General features: G+C 50.0%; 1 protein-coding gene across 2 annotated transcripts; it reads right to left on the reverse strand.

The window, feature by feature from the left end:
- Positions 1 to 2,500: 2,500 nt before the first annotated feature.
- BAX (BCL2 associated X, apoptosis regulator) lies at positions 2,501 to 6,424 on the reverse strand. Of its 2 annotated transcripts, none has more exons than XM_060083517.1 (6): positions 6,334 to 6,424; positions 5,711 to 5,762; positions 5,473 to 5,619; positions 4,955 to 5,090; positions 3,101 to 3,205; positions 2,501 to 2,685 (listed from the first exon to the last, which is right to left on the reverse strand). In XM_060083517.1, the coding sequence occupies exons 1-6, from the start codon at positions 6,365 to 6,367 to the stop codon at positions 2,581 to 2,583; spliced, it is 579 nt and encodes a 192-aa protein (XP_059939500.1). In that variant the 5' UTR covers positions 6,368 to 6,424; the 3' UTR covers positions 2,501 to 2,580. The 2 variants fall into 2 exon arrangements, with proteins under 2 accessions (XP_059939500.1, XP_059939501.1); XM_060083518.1 differs by lacking the exon at positions 6,334 to 6,424 and adding an exon at positions 6,263 to 6,283.
- Positions 6,425 to 16,542: the final 10,118 nt, after the last annotated feature.

A 16,542-nucleotide genomic window follows, 5' to 3' on the forward strand; every position in this document is an offset into this window, starting at 1 on the left:
TAAAGAGGTCAGGGGTCTTGGAGAGCCTTTTGGAGCCCTCGAAAGATTGAGCCCCTTGGAATACCTAGGGGCTATTTTAGGGGCTCACTTTTTCTGGAAGCTGAGATGGGGAGGGGTGAAATGACACTGAGTTTTGGGGGTCCCTCTGAGGCTGCACTTCGTGGAGATGACTTTGAAGGCAGCCAGAGACTGGGAATTCTTTCTGACTCTGAAGCAGCCTCGCTGAAATTGTCCCTGTCTTGCCTGACACGTGCTCCTTCAAGATCACGGAGAAGTACTGGGTCCTGGTGAAACAAGGAGGGTCTGGGGACGTATGGATGGGATGTCTGTCTTTAACCAATGGACATTTTTAAAGTGTGTCTGGTCCAGGCTGGTGCCTGGGTGGCAGAGCTGGCTGAAGGAGCCCTCCAGGAGCTCCCATTGTGGTTGTTTGGGGGGAAGGAGAAACAAAGACAGGACTTTGACCCTATTTCAGTGCCCTAATGGAGGCAGCTGTCCGGCTGGGGCAGGAAAGCTGAAGCCGCTGGGGCGTTGGGGGTTAGAGGTCAGGGCTCACCTTGCAGAGAAGCCTCTCCAAGCAGCCCGGCCAGGGTACTCCCTGATCAAGGGGACGCCAGTCAGGCTGGTGTCTGGGGTCCTCAAGGGGTGTCTGGGCCAGTGGCCAGGAGAGCAGCTGTGCTGAGTCATGCTGAACTCAGCTCTGGAAGGGGCTCCCGCAGAGGGGCGGGGTGGAGCCCGCTCGCTGACCTCAGCTACTTTGGGTGGACAGCAGTCTGGCTGGGACCCGGGGGAACTAGGCGTGGCTGGGCCCCAAGTCTGGCCCCCTCCCCCAAGGTGCCACCTTGAGTGCTTTGTCTCAAGGCACTGTCTATTTAGTTCCCTTGATGGTTTCCCTGGGTTCCCGCCTGTGGCCATATTGTCCCCCGTCTCTGGGTGGTGACTCAGTCTCCCCTCACTTCTGTCTTATCTGACATCTCTCCCCTGACTTGCCGTCTCTGGGGCAAGCCTCTGGGGGAGGGGCAGTTGCCCCAGGCACACAGTCACAGTGGGGTCTGAGTTACTCATTCACCAAATTTCATACCTCAGCCCAAAGACCTTTAGCCTGGGAAAGGAGAGGTGACCTGGAAAGTGCTCACAGGTGGAGGGAGAGGAAGCGGTGAGATAAAGATGATCTGAAGAAGGTGGGGGGAATCAGGGGGGATGGGAGAAGACAAGTGACCCAGGAGAACAGGGACAGAGAGACAGAGGGACAGAAAGACCCAGAGAGGGACAAAGAGACAGGAACAGGGACAGAGAAGGGGACAGAAGGACCCAGAGAGAGGGGGACGGAGAGCCAGAGGGGTGGGACTTCCCTGGTGGCGCAGTGGTTAAGAATCCGCCTGCCAGTGCAGGGGACATGGGTTTGAGCCCTGGTCCGGGAATATCCCACATGCTGCGGGGCAACTAAGCCCACGAGCCACAACTACTGAGCCCGCCTGCTCTTGGGCCTGCGTGCCTCAACTACTGAAGCCTGCGCGCCTAGAGCCCATGCTCCGCAACAGGAGAAGCCCAGGCACTGCAATGAAGAGTAGCCCCTGCTTACCACTACTAGAGAGAAAAAAACCTGCGCCTAGCAACTCGGCCAAAGAAAGAGAGCCAGAGAGGTGACAACCAACTGTGACTCTCTGAGTGACCTTTATTCTCTTTAATTCCCTTTTCTGATTCTCCTTCTGTGGCTCAATCTACTGTGCCTCTTTGTGAGCGCCGCATCTTCCCAGGGGGCCGCCCCTCTCCTGGAGGGCCCTTCCCATTTACAAGGCCAGACCCTAGCCTCCTCCTCCTCCTCCAGCCCCTCCCTCCACAACCTGTCAGTCTCCAGCCTGTGTGTCTCCTCTGCAGCCACACAGCTCAAGCTCAGGCCTCCCCTGGAGTCCCCACCTTGGACCCTCTCTCCAGCCTCCTCAGCCTTCCAGCCTCCAAGGGCTTCCCCAAAAGGCTCCAGAGCCCTCCCGAGGTCTGCCCCCCTCCAGCTTCTTCCCCATTTCTCCACCTCAGTAAATGTGCAAATTCCTGTGGTCCCATTTGGTGGAAGCTTCCCGGCCCTAGTTCCCAGGGTCCAGGAGGCTGCTTTGCACCCTGCTACCCTGATATCCACCCCCCACCCCCGCCCCAGCCCCAGCCCCCTCTGCCGGGCTTGGGCCTGGCACAGCGCTGCCTCTAACACAATACCCTAGGCTGTGACACATGACTCATGTGATCTCAAGTCACCTCGGTTCCCCTCAGGACTGTGGGCTCCTTAAGGGCAGGGCCAAGACTTAACTCACCACCTACCCATAGAGGGCACCAGGCAACCTCAGAAAAAGATGTGTCAGCACGTGAAGCCTGGTCTCCTGCGACAGCCAGGAAGCGGGCCCAGTGACTCAGACTCTGAAAGTGTGGCCCGAAAGAGGTTTATTGCCCCCCGAGGCCACTCCTCCCCACCCCACGCCACCCCAATAATTACAAAAGTAAGAAAAATGCCCATGGCTCCCAGTCCCCACCCCTCCCAAAAAAATGCCATAATTTATGCAGAAAAGACACAGTCCAAGGCCGCTGGTGGCCTCAGCCCATCTTCTTCCAGATGGTAAGCGAGGCAGTGAGTACTCCGGCCACGAAGATGGTCACTGTCTGCCACGTGGGTGTCCCAAAGTAGGAGAGGAGGCCGTCCTGGGGATAGGGACATGAGGCACTTCAGCAGCTCAGCCGAGGGGCAGGCCCTGGGCCAGCACGTGAGGGGTCACAGAGAGGTCAGAGGGCATGAGTGGGGGCAAGGGCCTAAGATTAATGGTACTAAAGAGTTGGGGGCCAAAGAATTATCATAGAACTTGAGGGATTCCGAAGGAAGTAGAGGCACCAGGGAGGGCAGAACGCACTAGTCAGGTCAGAGGTCACCAGGAGGTCAAGAGTCATGGAGAGGTCAGTGGGTGCCATATGAATCAGGGGTTGATCAGACATGTAAGAAAACGCATTACAGAGTACATCTGATGATCCGAAAATGGGGAGGGGGGCACCACTGTGGTGGGCTCAGGAAGGCCCAGGGTTCCCAGAGGAGTGGGGGATTGGGTGGGGTTAGGGGCCTCACCCAACCACCCTGGTCCTGGATCCAGCCCAGCAGCCGCTCTCGAAGGAAGTCCAGTGTCCAGCCCATGATGGTCCTGATCAGCTGGGGCACCTTGGTGCACAGGGCCTGCGGGGAGTGGGCTGGGCCTTAGGGAGTGAGCCTTGTCCCCACTGCCTGGGGTCGTGGCCCCCAGCCTCCTTTCTCAACTCTCTGCCTCCCCTCCTGCCCTTCTGCAATCTCTTTTCCACTCACAGTCAGAATGAGCTTCATAAATTGTAAAGTGGATCTGGTCACTGTCAACTGCCCTGCTCACAAACCAGCTATGGCTCCCTAGTACCTCTGGGATAAAAAATCAAAAGCACATCTTGGCCCACAAGGCTCTGTGTGAAGCCTCTGACCTGATCACATTCCAATTTTCCTCTTCTTTTCTGTGCCTCATTGCCCTTCTTCCATATCTTTTTTTTTTTTTAAATTTTAAACTTTAATTTTTATTTTTTCTTTGGCCACTCCACACAGCTTGTGGGATCTTAGTTCCCCGACCCGGGATCGAACCCGTACCCCCTGCAGTGGAAGCACAGAGTCCTAACCACTAGACCGCCAGGGAATTCCCACCCTTCTTCCGTATCCTCATTCCCACCACATTCTTAACCTGCTTCAGGACCTTTGCACATGCTGATTCTGCTGCCTCAATGGGCCTCAACCAAGGGAATCTTCACTCATCCCTCAAAGCTCAGGTCTAATGTCACTTCCCCAGAGAGGGCTTTCTGACCTTCAGACCAGGTAAGGCCTGACGCCTGCTCTTCAACTCCCTAAGCTTCCCTACTCGCCTTTATCTCACTGCTTCTCACCTGCTGTCCCCAGCTCCACACGCAGCCCTACCATCACCCTGACTGCTGTTCCCCTCACCTCTAACATTCAAGCCCCATTAGCTCACTCTTGCAAACACATCAAAAAATCTACTTCTCCACCTCCAATGCTGCCCCGACTCCAGGTCAGTCTTCCATTAGCCAGGACTATTACAGGTACTCCTTCGTCAGCTTCCCAGTTTTTGCCCTTGTGCCCCATAATCCATTTTTCTACCCACAAGAGCCAAAATAATTTGCTGGGCTTCCCCTCCCCCAATATTTTATAATGAGAATCTTCAGAGAGAAAAGTTAAAACAATTTCTGAAGTGTACAGGCATATACATACAACCTAGATTCTACAATTAACATTTTGCTCTCCTTGCTTGAAAAGTCTTTTCTATTTATAAATCAGGTCACCTCACTCTTGTTTAAAACCAGCCAATCACTCCTGTCGCACTCAGAGTAAAGCTAGTCTTTACAGTGGCCCACAAGACCCTCGCAGTCTGCCCTCACCTCTCACCTTCTCCCCCTCCTCACTCTGTTCTAACCACATGGGCCTCCTCATTGCCCACAACACACCAGGCTTGGTCCTACCTCAGGGCCTTTGCATGTTCTGCCCCTCTACGGGATGCCTTTTCCCCCATCTTTGTACAATATATCACTGCATCTTTCTTGTCATTCCAACTTCGGCTTTCACGTCACCTCCTCTTAGAAGTCTTTCCTGACCACTTTGCCCAATCACGTCACCCTAGTTTACTTCGCTCAGCACTCATCATACGACGTGGGCTCCCTGAGAGCAGGGACCTAGCCTTTTCTGTTCTGTGTCCTGGGTGCCGAGTACAGGTCACACACACCATAGGGCCCATAAATGTTTGTTGAATGAATAAATGAATGAAAAAGCAGACAAGCGGTCCATAGCTGTCTCTCTCCATTCCCTCTGTGGTTCCTGGGCTGCCACAGGGGTTGACCTCACAACTCCTAGGTCCTCATAGGGGAGCCTGCCTGGGCTCACAGCCCTGCAGCTGCCCACCTTGAGCACCAGTTTGCTGGCAAAGTAGAAAAGGGCGACAACCCGGCCCCAGTTGAAGTTGCCGTCAGAAAACATTTCGGCCGCCACTCGGAAAAAGACCTCTCGGGGGGAGTCTGTGTCCACGGCCGCGATCATCCTGCAGGAGAGAGGAGAGCCAGTGCTGGGGAGGGAGGATCAGGCGGAGTGTGGAAACTCTGGTGTCCACCCCGTACCAAAGATAAGGAAACTGAGGCCTGAGCCAGGAAGCCATCATGGGGGAGAGCCACAAGGTGGACATTGAGGAAATTGGGGAAAATGACTCCCTGAAGGAGAGTTTCAAGATCCTAGGGCAGGGGAGGGCTGGGAGTCCAGAGTGCTGAGTTGAGTGGTGGGGCCCTGGACCCCTGGGTCTGACGGAAAAGGGGGCTGTGGGCCTGGACTCCAGGCTCCCAGGGAAAGTGGGGGCTGGGAGCTGGGACTCCTGGGTTCTGAGGGAGAAGGGGCTCACTGGCTGGACTCCTGGGTCCCAGGGACCACACCTCTGCAGCTCCATGTTACTGTCCAGTTCATCTCCAATGCGCTTGAGACACTCGCTCAGCTTCTTCGTGGATGCATCCTGGGGCGCCTGCTCCAGGCCCAGCTCGGGTGTCTCTCCCCCCATTCGCCCTGCTCGATCCTGGATGAAACTAGAGTGGGAATGGAGTTGCAGGGAATGCAGAATCAGAATGGGGCCTCACTCCTCAAATCTGCTCCGCAATAATCAGACCTCAAACTCACCCCTGAAGCAAAAGGGCCCCTGTCTTCATGATCTGCTCAGAGCTGGTGGGCCCTAGAGGAGAAAGGAGGGAAGAGGTGCCTGGACTCTTGGGTCCTAGGGGGATCCAGGGAACTGGAGTGGCTCATGATCCCTGAGGGAGGACAACGCTAGGGGACCCTGCATTTCTGGGTCCCTGGTAGATAAAGTGACTGGGGGCCCAGGCAACTGAGTCCCTGATGGAGAAAGAGGCAGGAGTCCTGGGCCTGTATCCTTCATTCTTCCGGGGGAGGAAGCTGAGGGAACACTTCATGCAACCAGACCCCTGGCCTGAGGGGACTGAGGGGGAGACCCGCCCCTCCCACCAGGAAGTGGTGCCGGCAACAAGCCCGGGCCTGCCCCGGGGGCTTGGATTATGGGGTTCCCCAGCTTCTCGGGGGTCCGAGAGCGCCAGACAGGAAGGGATCCGGACGCAGAGGCCAGAGAGCCCGGGACCCCGGGAGTGGGTGGAAGCTGGCAGCGCCGGATCCCGGAGTTTCTGCCCCGGAGTGCTTGGCGATCGCACGGCCCCATACCGGCAGGAGGGATCCTGGGGTCGGCCGGCGAGGGGCTCGCCCTCCTCCCGCCCGTCCGCCTCCCGCCTCACCCCCGCCTCTGGGTTGATCCCCGGACCCGTCCATCACCGCCGCTCCCGCCGCCGCCTCTCGCCGGGTCCGCCCGGGCGGCCTCAGCACGCCCCTGGTCACGTGAGCGCCCCGCTGAGCATGCGTACCCTCACGTGATCGCCCCGCAAAATGGCCGCCGCGAGCCGCTGCCCCGCAGGGCTAGCAGGACACAAGACCGCACCTGCCTCACCTGCTCCGGGAAGGCTCGGCCCTTATCACGTGACTGCCCAATCAGCACTTCCCCTTAGGAACTGGTCGTGGCGCCATTCCACCAGGCACGCATTCAATCGCAGCTTTAAGTTTTATTCTTTCATTCATTACTGCAATATTTTCAAAAGTTTCGGGTGGGACTTGAGCCCTTGCCAGGACAGAAGGAATATCAGAGGCCAAAGATAGCATTCTTTGAGGCAGGACGTTCCAGATGACTAAAGTCTATGAACGTTTATATGTGTTTCTGTGAAAATAAAAGGAATCTGAAGTTCAAAAAGTGATAGATTGGTGATAGATTGGCAGGGTGAGGACAGAGAGGCTCCTGGGGTCCGAAATGTGCTATATATTTATCTGGGTGGTGATTACTTGGGCATACACATATTTAAAAATTCACTGAGTTGTACACATAAGACGTGCAGTTTACTGTATGGAAATGATTATATCTCCCTTTCAAAAGAAAATAGTGAGAAGAAAAAAGAACTGAGATTAGAAAAATAGGCTGGGGTCAGATGATGAATGGTTTGGGCATATAAGAGAAGGGAATCTATGTCCCCAGCGTGGCTGGGAGCCACGGCAATTGAAGATTATAGGTGTCTTAATCCATCAGCCTGACAACACCAGGAATATAGTCTGACAAATTAAAGTTTATTGACCCACTGAGATGATGGAGACCACACAACAGAGAAAGCATGGAGCATCTTGACAAAGGAAAAGGTAGAGTTATTATAGGATTTGGAGGAAGAGTGGAGTTTAGATGATGACTGTATGTTAGGCTCAAAGCCAAGCAGTGTGTGGACTGCAAAAGGAACCAGGGTCCTGTATCCTTGCAAACTACAAGATGAACGTAGATGTGTAGTGTTGGGTCAAGAAACCCGTTACTCTGCACCTGGGTTGGAAATCAAGGCTGCTACTATGTATCAAATGACTTCGATCCTACAGGCAAGAGTGGGATGTTTCATTTTTACTGATAGAATTTCCAACAGTGTGAGTAAGAAAGCATGTCCTTGGGAAATAGTGTTTCGTATTAACTTTGAAGTTGGCTTTATTTGTGTCTGTTATTCCAGCCCAGTGAATTAGCCCTCCCTCCATCCCAGTTACAGAGAAGGAAGAAAGGGCTTTTAATGCAGCCACAGACCTCTAAACAGTACAGCTGTTGAGTAGAGGGGGAAAAACTTTTGAGATAGTTCTGAAGTCAATATTGTTTACAATAATAAAGATACTATATCAGAACTATGAAGCCCACCTCCAAGATGGGCCTCAGTGATTCTCACCTCCAGGTATTCAGGCCCCTGTGTAGTCTCCTCCCACATTGAATAGGGCTGACAGTGTGACTAATAGGGTATTGTGGAAATGGCAGAGTGTAACTTCCAAGGTTAGGTCATAAAAGTCACTGCAGCTTCTGCCTGACTCCCTCTAGGATCACTCACTTTAGAGGAAGCAGCTGCCACGTTGTGAGGACACTCAAGCAGTCATCTGCTGGAGAAACACACGTGTCGAGGAGCCAAGTCCTCCAGCCCCAGTCAGACCTTCAGGTGACAGCTGTCCCCACCAACATCCTGCCTGCAACCTCGTGAGACATCCTGAGCCAGGACCCCACAGCCCAGCCACTCATTGATTCCCAACCCTCAGAAATTGTGTGAGACAATAAACGTTTATTGTTGCTTTAAGCTGCTAAGTTTGGGGGCAATTTGTTACACAGCAATAGATAACTAATACATCTAGGATAATTATGGCCTATTTATAGATGCAGAAACCAGAGCCCAGAGAAGGAGAAGGATTTGCCAGAATTGTACGGTTCTTGTGGGTGCTGTCAGGTCTCCAGCTTGACCTGTGTCACTTGGACAGGGCTTTCTTACTCAGCCCCACTCACAGGCCCCAGCCTCCTGTCCCTCCCCTCCAGCCCATCTTCCACCTGGTCCTCACAGGCTCACAGCCTTCCCATGGCTCACTGGTAATAGTAAATCTCTCTTACACATTATTATGAGACAATGAATCTAGTACAATCTGTTATTTATTGTATATCGAAAGGGATAAGAGAGAAAATGATGTTTTAAGACTTTTTGGTGGGGGGGGCATGCCACATGACTTGTGGGATCTTAGTTCCGAGACCAGGGATGGAACCCGTGCCCCCTGCAGTGGAAGCGCAGTCTTAACACCTGGACCACCAGGGAAGTAACTTAAGACTCTTCTAACAAAGGAAAATACAGTTTATGGGTGTCTTAAAGTTACCGATGTATATTACAAGATGGACATAATCGGTGGGACCTGGGGGTGGCTTACTTGGGTCCTCTGCTTTGCATTCTCTCACAAGGCTATAAAAAAGGTGTCAGCTGAGGTTCTGGTCTCATCCAATGACTCATCTGGGGAAGGATCCATTTCCAAGCACCCATAAATGATTGTTGGGTAGATCCGGTCACATGAGAGATGCTGGACTGAGGGCAAGCATCTTGGTTCCTTGTTGGCTGGAACTCCTTTCTTTGCCATGGGACCTCTTTACAGTGCAGCTCACAACATGGCAGCAAGCTTAATCAAAGTGAGCAGGCAAGACTGAAGTCATAGTCTATTATAACCTAGTCTCGGAAGGGACATCCCATCACTTTTGCCATGAGCGGCAGGTCACTAGGTCCAGCACAGTCACAGGAAAGGGGATGATATGAGGACATGAATACCAGGAGGTGGAGGTCATTGAGAGCCATTTTAGAAACCGATTACCCCAGAGAAAACTCTAATTCGAAAAGACACATGCAGTCCTATGCTCACAGCAGCACTACTTACAATAGCTAAGACATGAAAGCCACCTAAATGTCCATCGATAGATGAATGGATAAAGAAGATGTGGTCTATATACACAATGGAATAGTAATCGTAAAAAAGAATAAAATAATGCCATTTGCAGCAACATGGATGGACCTAGAGATTATCATACTAAGTGAAGTAAGTCAGACAGTGAAAGACAAATATCATATGATATCATTTATATGTGGAACATAAAAAAATGAAACAAATGAACTTATTTACAAAACAGAAATACACTGACAGACACAGAAAACAAACTTATGGTTACCAAAGGGGATAGTGCAGGGGTGGGGGGAGGAGAGAATTTAGGAGTTTGGGATTAACAGATATATGCTACTACATATAAAATAGATAAACAACAGGAACCTACTGTAAAGCACAGGTAACTGTGTTCAATATCTTGTAATAACCTATAATGGAAAATAATATGAAAATAAAATATATATTCAATATATATATAACTGAATTACTTTGCTGTACACTTGAAAGTAACATGACATTGTAAATTAACTATACTTCAATGAAAAAAAGAAAGAAAGAAAGAAAGAAAGAAAGAAAGAAAGAAAAGCAACTGACTAGCACTCCAGGAAAGGAAGAACCCTTTGCACATAGAGGAAGGACAGCAAAGGACAGGGCTAACATGTTGTAGATGCCAAGTTATTCAGGGGAAGAGGACCCTGGTGGCTGATCTAGTGAAGGTTCTGGGGTGGAGAAGAGTAAGTAGGATTTGGGGGTTCCACTTCTGCTTAGACATATTAAAAATGAATCCATCTCTCCCACTATAAAAGTTATACCAGATGTTCTGGTTCACTATTGCTGTGTAACAAATCAGCCCAGAGCTTAGTGGCTTAAAACAACAATTATTTTATTATCTTTGATAGGCCTGTGGGTAGTGAGATTGGGAAGGGCTCTCTGGGCAGTTCCAGCTTGGGGTCACTCAGTGTCTGCAGTCAGAAAGTGGCTGGAACTGGAAGACCAGGGAGACTGAAGGGTGTCGGGACCTGGTGGAGCATGTGTTTTCACGGAGCCTCAAGCCTTTCCATGTGGTTTCTTTGTGTGGGATAGCTTGAGCTTCCTGATAGCTTGGTGGCTTCAGGGCAGCTGAACTACTTGCCTGATGGCTGAAGGTTTCAAGAGTATTTCAGCTATCAAAGAAATTGCATTGCCTTCCCTGATTTGACCTCAAAAATCATGCAGCATCACTCTTCTGCCATGTTGCAACAGCTACATATCAGTCATGAGCCCACACCACTTCAGGGGAAGGGGAACTCGACTCTGCTTCTTAATGGGGGAAGTGAGTGGGGACAGGAGATATCTTTGGAAAATATAAGGTAGCACACCAATTCAGCTGCTTTAGCAAAGACCATTATAACAATGACTTAAACAACACAGAAGTTTATTTCCCTCTCATGTAACAGTCCAAGAATATGCAGCCTTAAGTGATAATAACAGTGAGTAAAGTTCCACAGTGTCAGGAACTATGATGGTTAATTTTATATGTCAACTTTACTGGGCCAGCTTGACAGCGTACCCAGATGTTTGGTCTAACATTATTCTGAGTGTTTCTCTCAGGGTGTTTTTGCATGAGATCGATATTACATCAGGAGACTTAGTAAAGAAGATTGCATAAAAGGCCTGAATAGAACAAAAGGCTGACTCTCCTCTGAATAAGAAAGAATTCTTTCTGCCTCACTACCTTTGAACTAGGACATGAGGGACTTCCCTGGTGGCGCAATGGTTAAGGCTCCGCGCTCTCAATGCAGGGGGCCCCGTTTGGTCCTTTGTCAGGAAAATAGATTCTGCATGCTGCAACTAAAGATCCCTCACACCACAATGAAGATCCTGCATGCTGCAACTAAGACCCGGTACAGCCAAATAAATAAATAAACAAATAAATAAATAATTTTTTTTTTTTAAAAAAGGAACTAGGACATCAGCTTTCTTCCCGCCTTCAGGCTCAAACTGAAACATTGGCTCTTCCTGGGTCTCAAGATGAAACTGCACAATTCAGATGGGACTTGAACCCAAGGGGTGGGACTTAAACCCAGTGTCTTTTTTTTTTTTTTTTTTTTTTTGACGGAGCCACATGGCATGTGGGATCTTAGTTCCCTGACCAGAGATCGAACCCGCGCCCCCTTCAGTGGAATCCTGGAGTCTCAACCACTGGACTGCCAGGGAAGTGCCCCTGCCAGTGTCTTTTTTTTTTTAATATAAATTTCTTTATTTTAATTTTATTTTTGGCTGCATTGGGTCTTCGTTGCTGTGCGCGGGCTTTCTCTGAAGGGGAGAAGTGTTCCTATTACCATTTTCTTAATTGTTATGGGTTTGGTTTTGTAGGTCCTTTTCTTTTTTGTGTTTCCCACTTAGAGAAGTTCCTTTAGCATTTGTTGTAGAGCTGGTTTGGTGGTGCTGAATTCTCTTAGCTTTTGCTTGTCTGTAAAGCTTTTGATTTCTCAAAATCTGAACGAGATCCTTGCCGGGTAATCTTGGTTGTAGGTTCTTCCCTTTCATCACTTTAAATATATCATTCCCCTCCCTCCTGGCTTGTAGAGTTTCTGCTGAGCAATCAGCTGTTAACCTTATGGGAGTTCCCTTGTATGTTATTTGTCATTTTTCCCTTGTTGCTTTCAATAATTTTTCTTTGCCTTTAATTTGTGTCAATTTGATTACTGTGTGTCTTGGCATGTTTTTCCTTGGGTTTATCCTGTCTGGGACTCTCTGCGCTTCCTGGATTTGGGTGGCTATTTCCTTTCTCACATTAGGGAACTTTTCGACTATAATCTGTTCAAATATTTTCTGGGGTCCTTTCTCTCTCTCTTCTCCTTCTGGGACCCCTATAATGTGAATGTTGTTGCGTTTAATGTTGTCCCAGAGGTCTCTTAGGCTGTCTTCATTTCTTTTCATTCTTCTTTCTCTATTCTGTTCCACAGCAGTGAATTCCACCATTCTGTCTACCAGGTCACTTATCCGTTCTTCTGCCTCAGTTATTCTGCTATTGATTCCTTCTAGTGTATTTTTCATTTCAGTTATTGTATTGTTCATCTCTGTTTGTTTGTTCTTTAATTCTTATAGGTGTTTGTTCTTTAATTCTTTTAGGTCTTTGTTAAACATTTATTGCATCTTCTCGATCTTTGCCTCCATTCTTTTCCCAAGGTCCTGGATCATCTTCACTATCATTTTCCTGGAAGGTTGCCTATCTCCACTTCATTTAGTTGTATTTCTGGGGTTTTATCTTGTTCCTTCATCTGGTACAAAGTCCTCTGCCTTTTCATTTTGTCTATCTTTCTGTGAATGTGGTTTTCCTTCCACAGGCTGCAGAACTGTAGTTCTTCTTGCTTCTGCTGTCTGCCCTCTGGTGGATGAGGCTATCTAAGAGGCTTGTGCAAGCTTCCTGATGGGAGGGGACTGGTGGTGGGTAGAGCTGGGTGTTGCTCTGGTGGGCAGATGTCAGTAAAACTTTAATCCGCTTGTTTGCTGATGGGTGGGGCTGGGTTCCCTCCCTGTTGGTTGTTTGACCTGAGGCGACCCAACACTGGAGCCTACTCAGCTCTTCGGTGGGGCTAATGGCAGACTCTGGGAGGGCTCATGCCAAGGAGTACTTCTCAGAACTTTTTTTAAAAATTAACTAATTAATTAATTAATTTTTGGGTGCATTGGGTCTTCGTTGCTGCCCACAGGCTTTCTCTAGCTGCAGAGAGCAGGGGCTACTCTTCGTCGTGGTGTGCAGGCTTCTCATTGTGGTGGCTTCTCTTGTTGCAGAGCATGGGCTCTAGGCGTGCAGGCTTCAGTAGTTGTGGCTCACGGGCTCTAGAGTGCAGGCTCAGCAGTTGTGGCGCACAGGCTTAGCTGCTCCGCAGCATGTGGGATCTTCCCGGACCAGGGCTCAAACCTGTGTCCCCTGCATTTGCAGGCAGATTCTTAACCACTGCGCCACCAAGGAAGCCCTTTGCCAGAACTTCTGCTGCCAGTGTCCTTGTCCCCAGGGTGAACCACAGCCACACCCCACCTCTGCAGGAGACCCTCCAAACACTAGCAGGTAGGTCTGGTTCAGTCTCCTATGGGGTTACTGCTCCTTCCCCTGGGTCCCCATGTACACACTACTTTGTGTGTGCCCTCCAAGAGTGGAGTCTCTGTTTCCTCCAGTCCTGTTGAAGTCCTGCAATCAAATCCCTCTAGCCTTCAAAGTCTGATTCTCTAGGTATTCCTCCTCCTGCTGGACCCCCACGTTGGGAAGCCTGACGTGGGTCTCAGAACCTTCACTCCAGTGGGTGGACTTCTGTGGTATAAGTGTTCTCCAGTTTGTGAGTCACCCACCCAGCAGTTACGGGATTTGATTTTATTGTGATTGCGTCCCTCCTGCCGTCTCATTGTGGCTTCTCCTTTGTCTTTGGATGTGGGGTATCTTTTTTGGTGAGGTCCAGTGTCTTCCTGTCGATGTTTGTTCAGCAGTTAGTTGTGATTCTGGTGTTCTCACAAGAGGGAGTGAGCGCACGTCCTTCTACTCTGCCTCTTTTTTTTTTTTTTTTAAAGATTGCATTTTATTTTAGGATTTCATTTGGAGATAGGTTTTTTTTAATATAAATTTATTTATTTTTGGTTGTGTTGGGTCTTCGTTTCTGTGTGAGGGTTTTCTCTAGTTGTGGCAGGCGGGGGCCACTCTTCATCGCGGTACGCGGGCCTCTCACTGTCGTGGCCTCTCTTGTTGCGGAGCACAGGCTCCAGACGCGCAGGCTCAGTAGCTGTGGCTCACAGGCCCAGTTGCTCCACAGCATGTGGGATCTTCCCAGACCAGGGCTCGAACCCGTGTCCCCTGCATTGGCAGGCAGATTCTCAACCACTGCACCACCAGGGAAGCCCTACTCTGCCATCTTGAACCAATCTCCTGAGACAGTTTTTCCGAAGAGTGACCTTGATCCCCTGTTTTATTTTCCTGGTCATTCATTGCCTTCTGTGGTACTGTTTGCAAAGATGAAAACAGTAATTCCTCTTACTCCTCTATGGGTGCCCCTTTGTGGTAGCTCCTTCCATCAAGAGGTAAAGTCTATTTGCCCACCTCTGAAATCTGAGCTGACTTTGGGCCATGGAACAGTGGCAAATATGGTACAAATAAAGCTTTGAAAAGTGCTTGCACATTGAGGCCTGCCTTCTTTATGTTACACCTGGAACTCTGAGCCCACAGTGTGAATGAACTTGAGCTAGCCAGCTGGAGAGGCCATGTGGAGGAGAACCAAGACCAATACCTACAAGACATAGTGAGGCCATCCTAGACCATCCAACTCCAGTGGAACAGCCAGCTGACTGCAGCTACATGACTAAGACCAGCAGAAGAACCGCCCAAGGTGAGCCCAGCCCAAATTGCCAACCCACAGAATCACAAACTAATAAATGATTGTTACTTAAGGTCACTAAGTTCTGGGGTAGTTTGTTATGCAGCAAAGTCTGAGACAAATTCAAAAATAATAATTAGTAACTGCTTGCCATTTGCCTCAAGTTACTTCATTAACTCCTTATGATAACTCTATTACTGACATTTTACCAGTAACTAATTAAGACTCAGAGAAGTTGTGTCCCTTGGCCAAGATCACACAGCAAAATCCCAGCACAGAGCCTGCCGACACTCTCAACTCTGATCCTCTTTGTCTTCACATGGGAAGCTCCTCCAGCTGTCTAACCTGATTCTCGTGGGTGAGGAGACATTCCCAGCTCAGCACTCCCAGTAAGACAGGGTCACTCCTATTACCATCATATAGTCCAGGATAGATCGTACCTGTTTCATGGCGCCTTCCCACAGCTTAAATCTTCTCCGGCTTCTGCCCACTGAAGACCATAATGATGAACTGGAGGCAGTAGATGCCAATGTCTAACAAGCCACCTCCAGCCTGGGCCCAGTCTATGGCCTGGTGTACATGGGTGAGATTCTTCCCAAACTCTGCCCGAACCACCCAAAGGTCCCCCAGAGTTCCCTGGGCCAGAACAGACCTCAGAGCCTCAGCAGGAAAGAAGCGGGTCCAGATGGCTTGCAGACAGCAGAGGGAAGAAAGCAGAATGCAGAAAGGGAAGGAAAGGGGTCAGGACCCAGGAGTTAACCAGTCAGTTCTTCTCCTTTCGAGGGTCCAATCTTGAGGGGGTAGCCGCTGCTCCCCAGTCTCCAAACAAGACCCCTCCCTCTTCCTTCTGCAGCCCATCTGTCCCCAAGTTATGTCCTGCCCCTGACACTCTCTGCCCTCTTCTCTCCTCTTCACTCCCATAGCCCCAGCGCCGGCCTTTCCTTTCTCATCTGGACCATTACACCGGTCTCCCAATGTTATGGGGTGAATTGTGTCCCCACCAAATTCATGTTGAGGCCCGAACCCCCCAGTACCTCCCAATGTGAGTGTGTTTGGAGTTTTTTTTTTTTTTTGGCCGCACCGCATGGCATGTGGGATCTTAGTTCCTCGACAAGGGTTCGAACCTATGCCTCCTGCAGTGGAAGCCCAGAGTCTTAACCCCTGGACTGCCTGGGAAGTCCCCGGAGATGGGGTTTTTTAATGAGGTAATTAAGTTAAAATGAGGTCATTAAGGCGGGCCCTCATCCAATTAGACTGGTGTCCTTATAAGAAGAGGAAATTAGGGCTTCCCTGGTGGCGCAGTGGTTGAGAGTCCGCCTGCCGATGCAGGGGATATGGGTTCGTGCCCCGGTCCGGGAAGATCCCACCTGCTGCGGAGCGGCTGGGCCCATGAGCCATGGCCGCTGAGCCTGCGCGTCTGGAGCCTGTGCTCCGCAATGGGAGAGGCCACAACAGTGAGAGGCCCGCGTACCACACACACACAAAAAAAATGTAAAAAGCATCCTGGGCGATTAGAATGGGTTTCCTTAGGTATGGGAGTCAAGGACAGGCTCCCAGAGACATAAGTTGTATAGACATATCCATTTAATAGCAATAACAGCTATTACTTGCTAACCTCAGATTTCAGCCCAGAAGCTATGCCACTCATGTGTATTATTATTTTCAGATCCTTCAAAGGATGCTGGAAAGCTGCTACCATTTTATGCCCATTTTCCAGATTGGGTCACTAAGGCCCAGCTCCCAGTTTTCCAAGAGAAGCAGAGAGGCTGTGGCTAATGTTTGCAAAGGTCATTTTTGTTGAGGTTCAGCAGGGGAGAAGGGCGGGCGTGGCACATGTACCTTCCCAGGAAACTTCCT

The sequence above is a fragment of the Mesoplodon densirostris genome, chromosome 19, assembly GCF_025265405.1.
Source record: "Mesoplodon densirostris isolate mMesDen1 chromosome 19, mMesDen1 primary haplotype, whole genome shotgun sequence".
Classification (NCBI taxonomy): domain Eukaryota; kingdom Metazoa; phylum Chordata; class Mammalia; order Artiodactyla; family Ziphiidae; genus Mesoplodon; species Mesoplodon densirostris.

Excerpts from the sequence above, each read along its gene's own strand:
- BAX (XM_060083517.1), bottom strand. The coding sequence starts at position 6,367 with ATGGACGGGTCCGGGGATCAACCCAGAGGCGGGG. Across the intron at positions 5,091-5,472 it reads AGTAACATGGAGCTGCAGAG|GATGATCGCGGCCGTGGACA; the intron begins GTGTGGTCCCTG and ends TCTCTCCTGCAG. Across the intron at positions 3,206-4,954 it reads CCAGCAAACTGGTGCTCAAG|GCCCTGTGCACCAAGGTGCC; the intron begins GTGGGCAGCTGC and ends CACTCCCCGCAG.